The 19699-nt window shown below is 36.0% G+C and overlaps 3 protein-coding genes across 3 annotated transcripts; 1 reads left to right on the plus strand and 2 right to left on the minus strand.

Annotated features, from left to right (window-relative positions):
- Positions 1 to 390: 390 nt before the first annotated feature.
- On the minus strand, positions 391 to 1887 carry LOC134265391 (beta-2 adrenergic receptor-like). The gene has a single exon (XM_062747603.1). The coding sequence runs from the start codon at positions 1609 to 1611 to the stop codon at positions 481 to 483; it is 1131 nt and encodes a 376-aa protein (XP_062603587.1). The 5' UTR covers positions 1612 to 1887; the 3' UTR covers positions 391 to 480.
- A 2687-nt stretch (positions 1888 to 4574) lies between these two features.
- On the minus strand, positions 4575 to 12382 carry LOC134265393 (kyphoscoliosis peptidase-like). Its single transcript, XM_062747605.1, has 9 exons — positions 12104 to 12382; positions 10563 to 10676; positions 8664 to 8745; positions 8397 to 8567; positions 8099 to 8230; positions 6291 to 6415; positions 5909 to 6024; positions 5745 to 5819; positions 4575 to 5631 (listed from the first exon to the last, which is right to left on the minus strand). Exons 1-9 carry the CDS (start codon positions 12257 to 12259, stop codon positions 4623 to 4625), a joined length of 1980 nt encoding a protein of 659 aa, XP_062603589.1. The 5' UTR covers positions 12260 to 12382; the 3' UTR covers positions 4575 to 4622.
- A 630-nt stretch (positions 12383 to 13012) lies between these two features.
- On the plus strand, positions 13013 to 17933 carry LOC134265392 (uncharacterized). Its single transcript, XM_062747604.1, has 5 exons — positions 13013 to 13227; positions 13546 to 13656; positions 13826 to 13907; positions 14297 to 14461; positions 17749 to 17933. Exons 1-5 carry the CDS (start codon positions 13072 to 13074, stop codon positions 17868 to 17870), a joined length of 636 nt encoding a protein of 211 aa, XP_062603588.1. The 5' UTR covers positions 13013 to 13071; the 3' UTR covers positions 17871 to 17933.
- Positions 17934 to 19699: the final 1766 nt, after the last annotated feature.

Consider the following 19699-nt stretch of genomic DNA (forward strand, 5'->3'; position numbering starts at 1 on the left):
CCAAGTTTACTTTTGAAACTCAAAGTATGATATCAGAAATTAAACTTATCTTTGAGTCATATAGTCATAAAACTTTAAGAATTGTGAATAATCACTTTATTGATATTTAACACCGGAACAAATATTGCATGAAACGTTGAAAATCGGTTTGGTTCATATTCAAACATTTATATTAATCAGAAAATAGTAAATGACACATGTGCTCGTGTTAATGCTTTCAATACTTAAGTTGTTATATATATTTCATTTAAATGAAGTGTTTTATAAAATAGAGGAAGTAAAAAGATCTACAGTTTTGCAAGTTCTGAATCAATCGCCCTTTGTAATTTAATGTGTACAAGTTGCATAGGTTTCATATATATCTGAAGGTATAGTAGCGATTAACAAGAAAGCACCAAATTTTTTACATATTGAAGACTTAATCACACAGCACAATGATGATTAAATCCACCCCCCCCCCCCCAAAAAAAAAAAATTTTGTTAACTGGACTCAGTATCATACTGACTTGTACAATTAGTAAATGGAATCAGTTTCTGACCTGTACAGTCATAAAATGATTTCAGCTGCTTTAAAAATCTGACATCAGAAAATGAATAGATAACTGGGTTAATCACATTATTAACCAGGAATATCCACACAAAGGTATAATAAACCACACTGCCGCTAAAGGACATGTTACACTCCGTCTCCGGAAACAAGAAGATGACCAAAGCTAAACAGTGATGCGGGAACGCTGACACAAGGTAACCAATGGTTACCGATAGAAGCGTAATGGTGGTCCGTCGGAGCCGCTGGTACTTGTGGTTCTTGACGGTTTTATCCGAGTGCTGGTTTCCAGAACCGTTCAACTTGTCCAAGTCTACTGAGAGAGAGTGCATTGATTCAGAGTGCATGGTAAAGTTAACGTGGTTCTTCACGACTTTCCAAATGAAATGATACAGTATCACGAGAGTGGTCAGGATCAAAATGAATAGTGACGTCAAAATGACGTTAAACACTGCGGTAAACGGTGTATTTTTGAATTTATCTTCAATGTAACACCGGTGTCCAGTCAAATTATTGACCGGTAAAGGCACATTCCTCCCCCCGTACAGAATCGGTGCCGGCCAAGCAAACACTAAACCTGAAAATAATCCCGCCAAACATATTCGAAATGTCTGCTTTTTGGTCCATTGACGCTTGAAAGGTGTCTTAATTTTTCTGTATCGATCAACCGCAACAATAACCAAGATTATCGTTGATGCAATGCTCACATAATACAAGAAGAACCGGTATACCTTGCAAAAGAAGTCGTTAAAGAACTCGAGAGGAAAACTGAGGTAGACGATCGTCAGAGGCATACTAATAGTGGAGTTTGTCATGTCCAGGGCCCCCAGAAATAAGATGTAAGTTCTATAGGACGACCTCTTGTATCGAAGCAGATACACCATCAGAACGTGAAAGTTTCCAATAACTCCAACTATACAAAGCACCGTGACAAAGATGATGCCACCGAAATTCCGGGCTCTGAATCGGGTGTTGACGTCATCTAACGTGGCATTGCTCGGAAGATCCTCCTCCTCCAACCAAGCGTAACAGTGCTCCTGTTGGAGAGAGCTATTGTCCGCCATTTTGTCGGTGCCCCAGGAATTGAATCCCCTTATAGATTTTCACTATATGTTCACAAAGAATATTATAAAACACTTTTCCCAAGACAGAGAGTCATATCTGATGTAAATTGATATTCTATCAACGTTAGGATACCGGAATTTCCGTTCAAATACAACACACAGTGGGAGATACTTCCGCTGGAATTTCTTGTAAACAGGTGTTGATTAAATCGCTTTTTATTTCGTCAGCGCGCGTGCACTTGTTAAGAGGAAGTTAGGGTTTCCGCGTGCTCGGTTGAGACTCTCCAAATAATACAATTATGTCATTTATATGTACTTTACTGAAGAAGGATATGGAAATAACGAACAGAACTCTCTCAAACAAACATACAAAATATCCGAAACATCATGGATATATGTACTGTTATCAGGAAATAACGGAAAAAAAATAACTCTCTATACACAGCATTTATTCAATGATAAAAAAACATACATGAATAATTTTTCAATTTAATAAATTTAATTTACCTCGTTTTTTTTTTACTTCTTGCATGAGATATAAAATATGCAGGTGATGAAGGTATATTGCTGCATAAGTAAGGGAATTTCGATAGAAAAGTTAAAGTCATCACGTTTATCATATAAGATTACCATTTGTGTCTTTTTCAAGTAAAATATCCAAGTATGAAGCAGAAGTGTCGGCCCTGTGGTATCTTTTATTAAACAGGATATATCGTGTGATGGAAATTATCATTATTAATTAATTTTTAAAATTGTCGAGTTGAAGGCCACAGCAAGTGTTTTTTTCTTTTCACGTAAAAGATTTTGTAAATTCTGCTTCATATGAATATAAAAATTTTATTTGTACCCATGGGAATTCCAATAGATTGTTGGAATACCTGGTCTCCAAAAACCACATAGATATTGTTATCAAGTGATGTGTTATGTGTGCAATCAGAATCTGTTTTAACAAAATAATTTTTCAAATGACCAATGACGAGGTAAGTATAAATGCAATGATTCAAAAATGATTTTAATTTGAACTCTCTTTATGTCATATATATGTACTTTACTTAACTCTCTATTCACACTTTCCTAAAAACATACATGGATAATTTTTCAGTTTAATTAAGGAATGAAGCTAATTTCAACTTTTGTTATACGATATAACATAACATAGGATCTTTATAAACCGTGAAGCGGTTTATAAAAAGCATCTCTAATGAACATTTAACACTATAATTTAATTTCAATGTTTTTTCCATTTTTCCTTAGAAAAAGGATATGCATATTTTAAAAGTTAACGTCAAGTGGAGTAATACGTTTTTGACGTAACTCATTGTGACGTAGGCAAGTTATGTTATACAAAATGGATAAAACCGTTTAACCAATTAATGTTGCAACTAAAATTAAATTATTGAACTTTAATATTTTTTTTAACATCCTGCATATAAAAATACCAGCGCATCTTAATAATTAAAGTGCATACTAAATAAAGGTCCTAATTAAACAGGTGATATTTTGATCTTTAAATTGTAGCTGTTTGTAAGTGAATTTGAGTGTTTTCGAATACTGAATTAAGTTGTGTTACCGGGATATGATACGCATCACATGTAAATTCTAACCATGTATAAGCTATATATACATGCAGACTTAAACTAAATATTTTCATTTAGTTACAAGTAGGATTTGTATCAAGTAGCATCTCTAATGAACATTTAACACTACTAATTTTCTCCTATAGAGAATACACATTTTATTTTCTTCTTTCCATCTATACAGTATATTAGAAAACGAACATATCCTTATTATACTCAAGTATTATACTTATCGATATCAATTTAACAATAAGAATTTCGACGCCCATTTGGTGAGAACTCGGAATGTCAGTTGAGTTTATTTCCGTATGAACATCATTTATCAATCAATGGTCATATCGTATTTTATATACCAATAATATTAAAAGAGATCTTTCGACCAAAAACGCTATATTGAAAATCATTGAACTATCAATAAATTAAAAGCAAAAATTAAATCTAACTTTGGCATGATGTTGGTTGTAATTGCTTATTAACTTGTTTAACAAAGAGGTCTTCCGTTTCTTTATTTGTAAAATATCATTACTTGCTCTGTATAACCTAAAGAAAAATCCTTACAGACATTAAAATACAAGGTGGACGTCAGTTAATGTTATATCAAGCCTCAAAATATCAACGGCATTGAAGTAGACATGCTAGAGGTTCAACAAGTAATGTTTTGTTACTTCATATAACAGTATCTTGATACTAAACTTTTAGAAAAATGGAAGTCACAAAATTTATCCGAAATCAATCTTGGATCATCCAAACATAAGACTTTGCAGCACATTATCTAAAATAATCTCAAGTCTACAGGCTTTTTGAAGTCACAGACATATATTATTTTATTTGAATAAAAATGGAATTCGTATACTAGTATGAAATTGTAAATATCTTGTCATTGACGGTATGCTGTGGCTTTCAATCTGACTTTCAATCTTTTTTTCAATTAACAATATTCATTTTAATTTATAAATTGAATCGCTCGCTCCGTGATCGGAAGGTTGTGAGTTCGAATCACTGAGCGACTGACCTAAATCGACAAAAAAAGGTAGCAGCTGCACCTTCGCCAAGCTCATGGCACTTTTGAAGAGAAAATTATGGGCCCTTCGGATGAGATATAAAAAACCTTAACCCCGTATCACGGCAGGTGTTGCACGATCAAGAACCTTCACTACTCAATGAATGCCGAGTAAAGCTTCTTCACCGGTACATGGTGATGTCTCTATATAAGTAAAAATTCTCGAAAGGATAATAAACAGGATACAATCAATAAATCAGTTATATCCGGGATCAACAGAAAACACTTGCGCTTTATTGCAATGTAAGGCCCTAATACTTTATTAATGGTTTAAAAAAGAAAGTCCAAAATGAAAATAGTCAGAAATGGCACCGCATCACTTTTGATATATCAATGGCGATCGAGGTATCTTTTTGTTTTGATCTGCAGAACATTTAAATAAGTATATCTTTATTGATTTGACTGAAATTGGGAGGTGTCGAGTGGACCCCTTTCTTGTTTTCCAGGAGAAGGTTTAGCACTGGATACAAAATATCCCCTCTTCTAAGGTATAAGCACAAACGGTAGAATCCTTTTTTTGGCAGAAGTGACTTCAGTTTGACCTCCGAGAGACTGCTGTCTGTCCCCATATAGTCGTCAAAGTTCCGGCCATCCTCCAACCACCTCAGAGAGGCGTACACATCGAGCATTGTCTTTGTAGAGATGGACAAATCCAAACTCCCATCCTTCACTTCTTGGAAGGCTGGTGGAATGGCACACATTTCGTCCGTGAATTCTGGAAATCTGGGTTCGATTCCCCATGACTGGTATTCCTTTGGAAACTTACGCAGGTGCTTCTTTACTGAGGAGCACGTGACAAGGAACTCGGTGATTGGTTCCATTCTTGTGCTTGAAAGTTTACCGAGAATAGTCAGGCGGAAGTTACCGACAAACGGGGGTCTGACGTTCACAAAATAGGAGTGGGATCCGCCCCGAGAGATGAAAACGAATTCATTGTGGGCGAGACCGTCTTCTGAACTTAAGACTGCGGCGAAATCAGTCAACACAGCTTGTGTGTCGTCCACAGAAACAATAAAAGAATGGCGAACGTTTACAACCCGGGTCTTTGGAAACACTACCCGAACACCACGCGCGATCGCGGACTCAGATATAAGAGGTGCTAGGTTGAACTGCTCAAGTGTAATAGGCTCTGTTAATAACTGCCAGAACTGGTCGATATCAAGTGGAAAATGATTGCTGATGAATTGCTGTGGGTCAGGTAGAAAATAGAAAGATTCTAAACGAATATCACTGGCGCCACATTGACAGTCAACCACGTGCCACTTTCCCGCCAAATTAACGATGTTCCAGCTGTGGTCTCCATGGATATTGGGGTTTGCGTTTGTCTGATCCGCTGGAACTTTGTGGAAACCTTTGACTATCTTTGATTCAATATTCGCAACTCTATGGAGAAAAAAATTGAATGAATAACCAGCAATGACAATTTGTATGTATTTAAACCAGATATTCATTCCACAGGTACTATAAAATATTTTCTGTGTGGACAATGTATTTACCTAGTGAGTGAATTGAACTTCTCTGTTAGACTCCCATGCCCTTTCCTCTCATCATTTGAAAGTGCTTGTATTTGACTATAAAAAGATTTTTAAAAATCATAATAAATTTTATAGCTTCTCTTAGAATATTCAAATATTTCAGTGAATATTAAGTATAAAATTACGTTTTGTTGGTGATAATCCACGTATAAAATGCACGTATTTTGTTTACGTCATCATTTGTCCCCTCACAAAGATAGGCGACAAGATCATCATCTGACGTCATCAGCCTTTTTGGTGCCTATAAATGAATTTTGAATTTTATTATCAACGACGTCATAAAATGAGATCATTTGGGAATAAGCATCACGAAAAATTAAAGGTTATTGCATTAGTAAGTCACTTTAAACAGTCTGAAAAGAAATTAATCTCGGATTATGAGATTAATATTTTGAAGGCATTATTTTCTCACCATAGTGTGTCAAAACTGCTACCTTTTGAAATTAAAGTTAATAATCGTCAATTTAAACTTTTAGCACTGAAAAAAAAAAACACTATTTGGCTCACCTTTCTCGCATGATCATCTATAGCGGCAAACTTGTCCTCCGACTCAGCCCTCGGGCAATCCCCATTCAAGTCGGTATGAGAGGGATGTATTCGTTTGGATGAGGCAGATCCCATGATTATTACATCTCAGTGTCCCCAGAAGAGTAGATGTTTACCAAAGTTCACGAGTATACATGCCATAAATGACAATTTGTTTTGGAATTTCAGTTATCAGTCGCAGCGTGCACCGCGTGTGTCCGCGACTGAAAATGTTCCCGTGGAATTTGGTGATATTTAAGTGGTAGCGCCCCCAACTATAAATCTGACGGAATACGCCGATGAAGGGCTTTAATTCTTGGGACAATGTTATGGAAGTTTTATCAAACAGCGGGGTCTTTAAAGTTATTTACAACTAAATAAGCGAACGTGTGGGTGAAATTAAATGGAGAAGCGAAGAATCACATCTATTATTTAATGTATAATGTTAACGGGATAAAAATTTAAATCAAACTTTGTTTAATCTATACTTAGGCTCTTCTTCTGCACGTCACTGAAATTGACACAGCGGTCTAACCATTATTAGTTTTAGACGATTCTCTTTTTTGATTATGGCCTTTGATCTGAGGACCATAATTTATTATTATCATGTCCACACTAGGGCGTGTCTGTCATACTGTTATTGTAAGGATCGCCAGTGACGGACCAGAGCTGCCTGAGCATGTTAAGTAAAGGGTGTTAGGTTTAAATTAAGGTTTTATATTTTTCAGTTTTGGTTATTTAAATTTTATCTCATTATACATAGTATCCGCAATATAATGGTTTCTTGATTACAACATTTTGTCTTTCACTCACATAATTATAAGATAAAACTGTATGACATGTCAAAGAGCTTAAATGTTGTAGCTACTAAAAAGAAATTAAATGTGGTTTTAATTTAATTGAAATTACATTAATTAAGCTCATTTGTAATCGAAAAAAAAGTCTTTGTTTTTAAGAATTTTAAAATTTATTTCACTTTAATATTTATTAAAGAAAAAAATTAAACAAAATCTAGTAACATAACATTTTATTGAGGATTCAAAGATCTTTGCAGGAAATAGGGCAGCTTGATGTCACGGCCAACGGGTGGACTCTACAAAAAAGAAACAGGTAACATTAATTAATTTGCGTCTGGCAAGATACATGTATCTGATTTGGTTTTTACAAGCACATTTAGTTAAATCAATTGAATGACATTTAAATCAATTAATATTAACACTTGAATAGGAAAGAAACTAAAGTGTATGTACTCCCCCGTGTTCTTTATACTTATTTATTTTGATCATGATCTTTGGTCAATAAATTGTAATAATATTTTGTAAATTAAAAGCTCATCCCCTCTTCGTTTATAAATATACGTACGGAATTTGCTGACAAGGTCATTGTATATCGGCAAAGGAACTTGCGAAACAATTACTTTATATCCTTGTTATATCAACTTCTTTGTCAATTTTCATAACTTGCTTAGTTTTAAAATTGATCTGATATAGATAAGAAAACAGGGGAGAATAGATGAAAGACGTCGTTGTATCTGATCAGATAACGTTACGTGGAACACATAATGTGGTAAACGAACATGAAAACCATGACAAGAGGCGGGAATATGAGACACGTGATGAGGTAAACTAACGCGAACACAATGACAAGCGGCGGGAATATGGGACACGTGATAAGGTAAACTGATGCGAACACAATGAAAAGAGGCGGGAATATGGGACACGTGATGAGGTAAACTAACACGAACACAATGACAAGAGGCGGGAATATGAGTTATGATTGGATAAACTGACAAGAGGCGGGAATATGGGACACGTGATTAGATAAACTTACGTGAACACCATGACAAGAGGCGGGAATATGGAACACGTGATGAGGTAAACTGTAATCTAGGTTTGTGAAGAAATATGTGATCTCCTCAATAGCTGAAAATGGGGAAAAGAAGGGGAAAAAAATAAATGATTATGTTTATAAAAAAAAACTCGTCAGTACATTTAAAAAATGTAGATAAAATTAATGCTACTTTTAATTAGAATTTTATTATTTTGATCGACAATCACATCAGCTCCATAAGAGATGATTCGGCATTACCTCCTTCAATGACGCCGTACGATGACGCCGAGATGGGGGTACAGTCGTCTGCTGTAACAGAGATCTTCATGGTGATGTTAGCGGCCTTTGTAAGATCGGCGACGAAGGAGTTGACTCTGACGCCATTACTAGCAGGTCCCAATATACGGGACTCCACGAATGTAGATGTCGCTATTAACAGATATCAAGAAATACTTATTTTCTGAAATAGATACTCTTTAAGTATAAGAAAATCAACAAAATATACAGTAAGACGACATTATTTACCGGGTACACACGGTTCTTGCATTGGTTGATTGTGAAGACGAGTTACATAACAAGTTCCCGAAACAATAGAGCGCGCTATTTGCTGAAAGAAAAAAAAACCGATAAGCATTATTTTCTTACATGAGCTTTCTTCAAACTCATCTGTTTGCTATGAGATAAGTGTCTGCTTAGTTGACTTATAGTGTATCTTACAGTGAGGTTGTATGTCTATGACCATGTAACCCATCTCTTTACGGTCAACGTACAAAGTGAGGTTGTAGGTTGAATTTATGACTACTATAATATCACTTACATCTTTGTAATCGACATACACAGTGAGTTTGTACGTCTAGGATCACGTATAAAGTGAGGTTGTATGTCTAGGATTATGTAATGTACATTTACCTACCTCTTTATAATCGACGTACACATTGAGGTTGTATGTCTAGGTCCACGTAATGTATATGGACAACCCTTTAATAATCGACGTAAAAAGTAAGTTTATAATTTTAGGATGACGTATAAAGTTAGGTTGTGTGTCTGGGATCACGAAATGTACATAACCCATATCTTTATAATCGACGTACAGTGTGAGGTTGTGTGTCTGAGATCACATATAAAATGAAGTTGTATGTCTAGGATCATGTAATGTATGTTACCTCCTAATAACCCACATGTACAGTGAAAATTGTATGTCTAGGAGTACGTACTTCCTTATAATCGACGTACATAGTGAGGTTGTATGTCTAGAATCTCTACCTTTCTCTTTCTAATCGACGTACACAGTAAGGTTGTATGTCTATAGATTCATGAACACAGTAAAGTTGTATATCTAGGATCATGTAATGTACATTACCCACCTCTTGATAGTCGACATACACAGTAAGGATGTACATGTATGTCTAGGATCATGTACATACTGAGGTTGTATGTCTAGGATCACGTGCACATTAAGGTTGTATGTTTAGAATCACGTACAAAATGAGGTTGTATGTTTAGAATCACGTACATAGTGAGATCGTTTGTCTGGGAGCACGTGCTCCTTGACAATCGGCGTACACAGTAAGGCTGTATGTTAGAATTACTACCTTTCTCTTTTATAATCGACATACACAGGTATAAATCGGATCACGTACATAATAAGGTTGTATATCTAGGATCATATACTGTACATTACCTACCTCGAGCTCTTTATTGACAACGTAAACAGTAAAGGTCTTTTGTCTAGGATAACGTACCTCTTTATAATCGACGTACACAGTAAGGTTGTATATCTAGGATCGCTTACCTCTTTATAGTCGACATACACAGTGAGGTTGTATGTCTAGGATCGCGTACCTCTTTATAGTCGACATACACAGTGAGGTTGTATGTCTAGGATTACGTACACAGTAAGGTTGTATGTCTAGGGTCGCGTACCTCTTTATAGTCAACGTACACGGTGAGGTTGTATGTCTAGGATCGCGTACTTCTTCATAGTCGACGTACACAGTGAGGTTGTATGTCTAGGATTCTTTATAACTGACGTACACAGTAAGGTTGTATGTCTAGGATCGCGTACCTCTTTATAGTCGACGTACACAGTGAGGTTGTATGTCTAGGATTACGTACACAGTGATGTTGTATGTCTAGGATCACGTTTACAATACGGTTGTATGTCTAGGATCACATACCTCTTTATAATCGAAGTACACGGTAAAGTTGTATGTCTATGATCATATACCTCTTTATAATCGACGTACACAGTATGACTGTATATATATCTAGGATCACATACACAGTATGACTGTATGTCTAGGATCACGTGCACAGTATGACTGTGTGTCTAGGATCATAAACCTCTTTATAATCGACGAACACATTGAGGTTGTATGTCTAGGATTACGTACACAGTGAGGCTGTATGTATAGGATCGCGTACCTCTTTATAATCGACGTATACAGTGAGGTTGTATGTCGTCCCGTCATCATTCTCCACCACTCTGTCTACTCGCTGTTTCTTGGCGTCATAATCGTAGTACAGCTTGGACTGAATCTGTAAAATTAAGCTGGCTATTAACATTGTTTTCATATTGACTTCCATATTATTGTCTGATTGTTTTTCGATGATATACTGGCTATTCTGGTTAAACCAGAGTTAAAGTATTAGGCATCTGAATTCTAAAAAGTCGAGCTGCAAAATAAAACAAAATTGAAGCAGCACCCAATGATAGTTAAGGGGGCCGACTATAGTTTCCATTGCGCAATATTTCGCGCATCATAATAACATGAAGCGTATTTACTGTTTTAATGCAACTTTTTTGCTAAATTATTAAAATTAAACAAAATTAAGAAATCATAGGTACAAATATGTAATTACATTTTGATATAACTGATTTTTTAACGGATTTTGCAATTGATAGGTAGGTTGACGTCGTTGCAGTGTGTTTTTGACGTTATGATAATCTGTAGCTATTAAAGAAAGGGGTAATAAAAATATTATTTAAGAAAAAGTAATAAACATATGCTCTTGAAATTCAAAACATAGAAATTTGAGAATATCTCCAATTTTTTTATTATGTTTTCATGTGAATCCATTGTGTTCGTCATATTTAGTAATACTCTATAAAGATAGTAAAATTCGCTAATTTTTAGCATTTTGAGATGCCCCCTCTAGTAGCAAGACGGTAGAATTTTGTGTTTCTTAGATATATTGTATAATATAGTATTACTCATCAAATATTATAGTTTAAACAAAATGTCTATTGTAGTATTTGTATAATTTGCTTTAAAGTGCTAAAAATTGGCATTTTCCTATATAATCCTATAGTAAATGTACCTGTATTTTGAGACGGTCCCTCAAAAATACCTGGACGGTAGATTTCCCCCAAACTTTGCATGTACACTGAAGTTAATGTAAGCTATAGATGGTATAAAGATGAAGAGTTTCGCTATTGTAGTTTTTACATAATAAAACTATAGTCGGCCCCCTTAATTAGAACTTTCAAAGAGCAATAAAAAGGCATATCATGAGAAAATGTCGAATATAAGAAAATGGTGGTTTTGAGGAAGACTACCCTGGTAATGGTTCCCTTAAAGTTTCTTGCGCGGATTTATAGGAATCTCGGCTTTGGAGATCTGAAATATTTAAAAGACTTTCTCACAGGCTCTTTTTATTACAGCATATTGTTTCTATCGGATTTTAGTCTACATCTGTATTAATTATGACAAGGAATCTCTTAAAGTCAATTAATCTAAATCCATACTATCATTATGGAATGCCAGCAATTAACACATGTTTCTTGATCAGTCATATTGATGGTATTTGTTCTGTTCACAGTAATTTGTTCACATTGTTCACAATGACCTTGGTCCTTCTGTCACAGTAAACAGTTCAGTATAGTTACTTTTTTTCAATTATTGGTATAATGTAATTGGTTCAGCCCTACCTTTAACAGTGATTGGTTTACCCTGTGTACTTACAGTAATTGGTTCAGGCGTTCCAGTCTTGGGGTCTATTTTTCCTCCAACTTCCAGCAGGTCCGCTGTGAACTGATGATGGACGCAGCAAGGGGTTGGGTTAGCGGCGAGGGTGGTGCCGACCAGGGCCACCAGCAGGAGGAGGGACTGTCTGACCATGTCTATTATAGTTGTTTAATGGTTCTTTGATAGTTCTGTAAGAAGTCTGGAGGTCTTATCAGGAGACAAAAGAATGGGTGAATAATACGGCCGAAATGTTACGTCTATATGTACTTGTTTTATTGCTAAGAGTATAGTTATAGCACAAGGTTCTTCTATTGCAACACAAAGTTTCCAGAAGATAAGGACATTGTACTCTAGAATTATGTTAAAGTGCACGTTGGCAAAACATGTTCTAAATCTATCGTTTGTTCCTACAATTCCTACAAAGACCTTCAACCAAGAAGTAACAAAGAACTAATGCATGCTTATATATTGCGTGTCCTCCTGGTCCTTGAAGCCACATGGTCCCTTTAAAAAATTAAATTTCCTTTTAATAACTCCAATTTTAAAGAAGGGTTGTTGAGAAAAAGCAGATACGGGTAAAAATTTTACTCACAGGGCAACTTTGTCAGAGGTGATTTTGAAAGAGCAGATGTCAAACAGTTAACACAACAACTCCACCCCACCCCGCAAATTAAAGGTTCACAAAAGTCAAATTGTATTTAGAGGTACTCCAACAACAATATTCACCTATTAACCTCTGCGGTTATAGTACCTTAATTGTCGCATTGACCTCAAAATAGTGGTAATTTTAAAGTGTAACAGTTAGTAAAAAGTAATGACGTTTGATATATGACAATTACAACACATAAGTCTGGTCTTTTCCCAGTATTACGCAGACGGGGAGTGATTTTTCCTTATCTTTCTCCTATTATCTCCGTCAGTTGTACTACATTTGATCTATTTTATTTCTGGCATCTCCTGTTACGATGTATCTAGCATTTCTGTTGATTTCTGTTCTCCCCGTGGTGTTCGGCAGGGCGTCTACTCCTGCCCCTTGCTGTATAGGTAATCAGTTCACTACTAATATTGACGAAACAGGAGGACAGGTCGCCGCCGGTTCGTCAGGAAGTAAATTTATTGATGTAAGTCAGACTGTTTTGTGTCCATCTATCGTGGAATTTATTAAGTTCATCTTGTATTTTCTTCTATGAAGATTAAATCTTATTGAGGTGTATCATGTACCTTTTGAAAAAGCCTTCTTTAAAAAAATGAATAAAAAATAGCTATAGTTCAGTTTAAAACAAAGTATTAAGTTTGAATTAATAGTGTCCATATAATAAAAATCAACAATTTGAAAGATTTTTGCATATAAACTGATTAAAGAAGTTCTGTCTTCGTCGAATAACGCTGAGTTTATTTCTAAGGTTCTGAATATAGTTTGTCCTTTTTTCTTCCAACAGCAACAGCTTTTTCTCCAGTTTGACTACACTAACAAAAGAACTTACGTAGAGGGCACTGTGACTTTACCTACCGGGACATTCCCGTATAAAGTAGTCAACGACTATAAAGCGGTGTGTACAATATCAATAGTACAAGGCTTATGGCTTTAAAATTTTCATAAAAATACATGTCTCATGTCTACTTCAATTTTAAGAGTACTTTTTTTTCTAGTCGGAAAATGTAAAATCTGTAATATCACCAGAGCTTTATTTTTTGAAAAAGTGATTTTCTGTATTCCAGAACGTTACTTATTCCTTCACTAACGGCCTCTGCTACACAGTAGGAGCCCCCACCTTCCCTCTACAGGACCCCTGTCAACTAAGTGAGTACAAGTCATTGTCAGTTGTACTCACCGTGTAATGACTCAGTGAGAAATCGATCAATAATAATTTGTCCGAGTGCAGCCATAACTTATTTTCATCACTTGAACATCATGAAAACGCTTTTAGATTGTAATTTATCCTCAATGAGAAAAGGCTATTGAAAAGGCAACTGAAAGAGTATTTAAAACACCTATTAATCTTTGTTTACGCAATCTTAAAATTATAGATATTACAATTTTTGTAATAATGTATTTCTTTTAATTTATTCAAACATTCCAAGCTTCACTCTACCCTTTTCTCATGCTAAAACATTGAAGACAATCAATTCAGCAGTGTACAGTATTTATTTGTGAGCTAACAGTGTTCGATTAATAATTTATTATGACAGCTCACGCCACCTATGTGGGGAGCTCAGTGATGGGGTCTCCGGGTCACCACATCGCCGTCAACACGTTCCAGCTGGACCTGGGGGGAATCAGCGTTAAGGCTGTCCTCACGGCGGACGGCTCCTGTATCCCCATCATGGAGTCTCTGGTCGGAGCCATAGGGGGAGGTAAATCAGATTATCTACAATAGCAGTACACTAGTACAAGTCTCCTTAAGTTCCTAACAATTTCGAATGGTATCCTACAGGTAGTTATGTTCCCCAAACGAAGTTGGGGAACATATTGTTTTTACTCTGTTTCTTATTAAGGTCTTCCGTTTCAACGGAAGACCTTCTTATTTTTCTGTTGTTTCTTTTCTACTTTTCTTATTAAGGTCTTCCGTCTTCACGGAAGACCTTATAGTTATTCTACTGTTTCTTATTATTTTTCTTATTTTTTTTCCAAAATTTTGTGCACGCGATTTCTCAGCAACCATTCAATGAATTTCAATGAAATTTTCAGAAATTATGCGCATCTATATGAACTTGATACATCTGGGAGGAAATTTGATAATTCGCTTTTGGTGCCAAGTTATGGCCAGTTTCCTGATTTTAAAATGCGATTTTGTCGCGCACTTTTTTCGAAAATGGCTGAGAATATGAACTGGAGACTTATCTAAGAGCATAGGGCATGGTTATTAGATGTGCGTAAGCCCAATTTCCTGCGTCGTCGGTGCTTCCGGTCGCTACCGGAAGCGAAATTAAAAAGTGCATTTTTTTCATTTTTTTTTGTTTTCAAATGTTTTTCTACGATTTTAATTATCTTAAAAGTGACTCTTATGCGAATGAGAAATATGTAATTTGTTTAAGAATTGAAAAGGGCAATCTCGAGATATTTGCATTTAAATATTTGAAGCGGTGTTTTCAATGGCTGAATACGTAGCGCGTTGGATTGTCACGCGGGCGACCCGGGTTCGCTCCCCCGAATATCCGAATTTTTTTTTATCACTTTTTCATCTCGATTTTTGGTGTTTTTAATTCGGAATCGGACGGAAGACCTCTCGTTGCTAGCAACGAGATCTCATCTAGTTATTATTATTCTTACCGATTTTGTGCACGCGATTTCTCGTAAATGCGTCGATGGATTTTCATGAAACTTTCAGCATTGATGACAAATGATATGAACTTAAGACGTTTTCTTTTTAATTTGATGACGTCACTTCCGGTTCAGAGTTTTTCGCGATTTAGTGAGTTTTAGAGGGTCATTTTGTCCGGCAGTTTTCTCAAAAAGAACTCAACGCAGAAGCAGGAAATTTTCAGTGCTGATAGTGCAACCTTTGGAGATATGTATTTGGTATATCTCAACCACCGGAAGTACGAAGCGCCGACGCTGGCTATGGTCCGAAAACAGTCCTATCAAGAATTTCAAAATTTTTAACACCTTTTCTACGATAACTTTTTATCCAGAAATATTTTGTTAAAGCATGTAGAACAAAAGAAGTGTAGAATTTAAAGATCTTTCAAGTGATATCTCAAAAAAAGGGCTGGCTCCTAAAATTAAGGGCCAAGGGGGGCCGAAAGTTTTTCCTGTATATCTCAAAAAGTATTGAGAATTTGTAACACCTCAAAGAAGCAAAGTTGTTCAAAATGTCAAGATTAATCTACTGTAGTCAAAATAATACGTCCGGCGTCGTCACTTCCGGCCAAACCGGAAGTAGTCTAAAAACGCGTATTTTTGCCATTCTTGACAAGTGTTGGGTAACATATGTCACTGGAAGCCTAAAACTTAATTTTCTGTCCGTTGTTGTCACTTCCGCCGGTGTCGTCACTTCCGGCCAAACCGGAAGTAGTCGAAAAACGCGTATTTTTGCCATTCTTGACAAGTTTTGGGGTAACATATGTCACTGGAAGCCTAAAACTTAATTTTTCGTCCGTCGTTTTCACTTCCGGTTTAACCGGAAGTAGCAAAAATTGCTTATTTCTGCATTAATCAACATAGCTTTAGATGATTCAAACCATTTTTAGGCGTTATTTCTTATTTTTTGTTAAAAATTGAAGCTACTTCCGGTCAAACAGGACGGAAGACCTACTCGTTGCTTTGCAACGAGCTTTGCTCTAGTTATTATTATTTTTCTTCTTCTTCTTCTTCTTCTTCTTCTTCTTCTTCTTCTTCTTCTTCCTGGGTACTTTTTTGTCCCGGAGTGATCTTGTAAACTACACATCTAACTTAGGTAAAACCTTTTTAGGGTCAGTAGGCATGTTATGTAGATTTGTGGAATGAAGCTAATTTTGCGCGCACGTGCTTGCAAGAGCGTGCACGTGCAACACGTGAAATGACCAATATAATAGATATAGCCGTAACTTTTCTATTTTTTGATTATATACTTAAAAACTCAACATAAAAGTATATATTAGTAGTATAGACATGATGACATGGTCAAAATAGCAAGAACTCACGCGCATGCACGTGCACCTCGCTCTGATTGGCTGAAACTAAAACCTCAATATCTTTCTCGTTTTTTGACAAAATCCTTTGAAATTTTGAATGTATTCATAGACTTTGAAGATCTACAGTATGATAAATAAGAATTATCATGAAAGCATGTGCATGCACGTGTGCTGCAATCTGATTGGCTGAAACTTTAAATGTCTATAACTTTCTTAGTTCTCAACGAAACGAGATGAAATTCAGAATATGAATAGGTATAATGGATTTCTACATTAAGCATCTATCAAATTTAAATTCAAGGACATGCATACATGCCCGTGCGCACGCGCAATACGTAAAATAACAAATATATTTGAAAAACAGTAACATTTATATTTTTATGATATTTTTATCAATTCTCGCGATAAACAGATATGTTAATGGTTTAGACAACATGCCATTATTAGCTTGCATGTGCGTGCGCATGCAATACGTTAAATGAGATATAGTGGATATCATTGTAGTTTTGATAATTATATGATGAAATCCTTTAATACTGAGCATATTTTTAAAAAGTCTTACAGGTAAAATGGCATAAAAAGGGAGTTGGGGAGCGTTTGGGGAACATCTGTAACGGTCCCCGTTACAATTAGAACTAGTTATGTTTAGTTTTATGATGGAAAACCTACTTTAAAAAAATAAAAGTGTATATACATGTACCAGGTAAAAATGTATCATCTCCGTTAACAAAAAAAAAAAATATATGTAAATTCCTGCTGCTTAATAAGATCGACTGAGGCCAATAAGGAAAGTGCACGGTCATATGGTCACAAGGTCAAGATTGTGTAATATTCGAAATTAGTTTCTAAATCACAAAACTTTGACAATGTGAGGATGGTAGCATCTATTCAAAAAGCAAAACTGCTTTAATTCTTGGCAATTGCTATTATCATACTGGGTATACTGCTATTAATGAGCAAAGTTTGAATAACATGTCACACAAATCTTACAGTGTCACTTACATTAAGAAATATTTCTTTATTCACAGCACCTGAGCAGTTGACTTTATTCTTCTCTAACTTCACCAAAGGCCTGACGAAGCCCGAGGTCTTCACCTTCGATCAGACGGCCTGTGGACCTATCCCAACCACCCCCGCCACGGGATCCTAAAATGTCACATTTGTTGTTCTTTGTTAACCTTTGTAATTAAAGAAAATTGACTTGGAAAAACAATTATTTGTCAATCATATCGTTCGAGTGTACAACACATGAGGAATTTGTCACCTGGATATTTGTATAACTCGAATCAACAGTGAGTGTGTCGTACATCATTCAGCTGATTGATTGTATATTGTTTAATGTCCCTCTCGAGAATTTTTTACTCATAATGGAGACGCCACCACTTTCCGATGGAGAGCTGCAAATTTTGTTCTAAGCTCGTCACTTAGGGCCATTGAGCAGTGAGGGATCTTTTTCGTGCCAGCACCTATTGCAACACGGGACCTCGGTTTATACGGTCTCATGCGAATGAGAGGTCCCACAGTGGGATTCGAACTCGCGACGTAAGGATTGCATGACTCCTTACTTCGCGACTCTAGAGCAGACGCTCTAACCACTGCGCCACGCGGGTGACTCCCTAGGTTGATAAAAACTGATATGGCTCAAATAATAATATGAAAATCTAGTTCTTTAGTTTTTGTAATAACCATAAATATTGTCTATATCTTATTGTCTATAATCTTTTTGGTCATCATTGAATTTTAAGTTCAGAGTGGTCATGGTGAAAATATGATCGGAACCGACATCAAAACGTCATAGCTCTCCAGCTTGATACTATAATTATATATTTGCATCCAATGTCCTCTTTCTAATGTTTTTTATGTCCCTGATGATGTGAAAAAATGAGCAGGTTTCCAGTTCCAGGCATGTCACTAGCAGTCTCCACCAAAAAACAAAAGAACTATAACTATAATTGTTGATCGATCAAATCATCTAGGTACAGTGTGATAATAAGTTCCCCAAGGTCATCTTTATGATCTAATATGCGTCGCAGAGATAACCTATAATTACGGTATTGAAACAATAAAAACACGTGTTTGTCACATGATTAGACATGGTCATGGTTGATCATTGGAAGTCTCTAATGGGATTGTAGCTCTACATTTTTTTTAAAAACTTAATGAAGCTACACACTGTAAAAAAAATAACTAGTTAATGTCACGAAGAAAACTAGTAGATTCACTGTCCATACAATCACTAAATTAATAGTAGTTTTATACCAGATATTGGTATATTTACTAGATAACATTAGTAAATTTAGAATTGATGAGTAACTTTCACTAGGTATCTAAGTATCTATACGACCCCCGCTCCACAACTCACTATCTTAACCAGTAAACTGAAAGTTTACTAATCACCACCAACGCTTTACGAAACACACTAGTTAAATTCACTAGGTTTTTCTTTCAGTGCAGTTTCCCCCGCACTAAAGTAGACGGTGTGATGACAGGACGGGGTAAGAGAGAGTGCTTTGTTTAAGAGGGTGATGACGTCACACAGCCCAGTAATAGGACCACAGGCCTTTAAATCGCTCAGAATAAAAATTTAGGTGTTGAAAAAAAAAATATTTTTTTTTACACACAATTTTTTAAGCGATCGAAAGGCCTGTGAATAGGACGGAGCTAGCGTGGGATTTGAAGTCAATCAAAGCAAAGCTAGCACTAGTTACATGAGGCTACATTATGTGTACATTATGTGATGTCAAACAAAAGTCTGGACTAGGGTTGGTGGTATGAGGTATGACAAACATGTATGTCAAACAAGTGCGTGACCTGCTATAATGTTTATTAGGACAGAGCTTGGGTTGGTGTTGTAATGTAAAATAGGACGTATCAGACTGGAGAGCTCGAAAAAGATCCTGCTACTGCTTAATGGCCCCGAGTTCCGATGGTTGATCTTAATTTGCAGCCCTCCATCAGCAAGAGCTGGCGTCTCCATAT

This window comes from Saccostrea cucullata, unplaced genomic scaffold (assembly GCF_032062105.1).
Source record: "Saccostrea cucullata isolate Sc308-1 unplaced genomic scaffold, CSIRO_AGI_Scuc_v1 ctg301, whole genome shotgun sequence".
Taxonomy (NCBI): domain Eukaryota; kingdom Metazoa; phylum Mollusca; class Bivalvia; order Ostreida; family Ostreidae; genus Saccostrea; species Saccostrea cuccullata.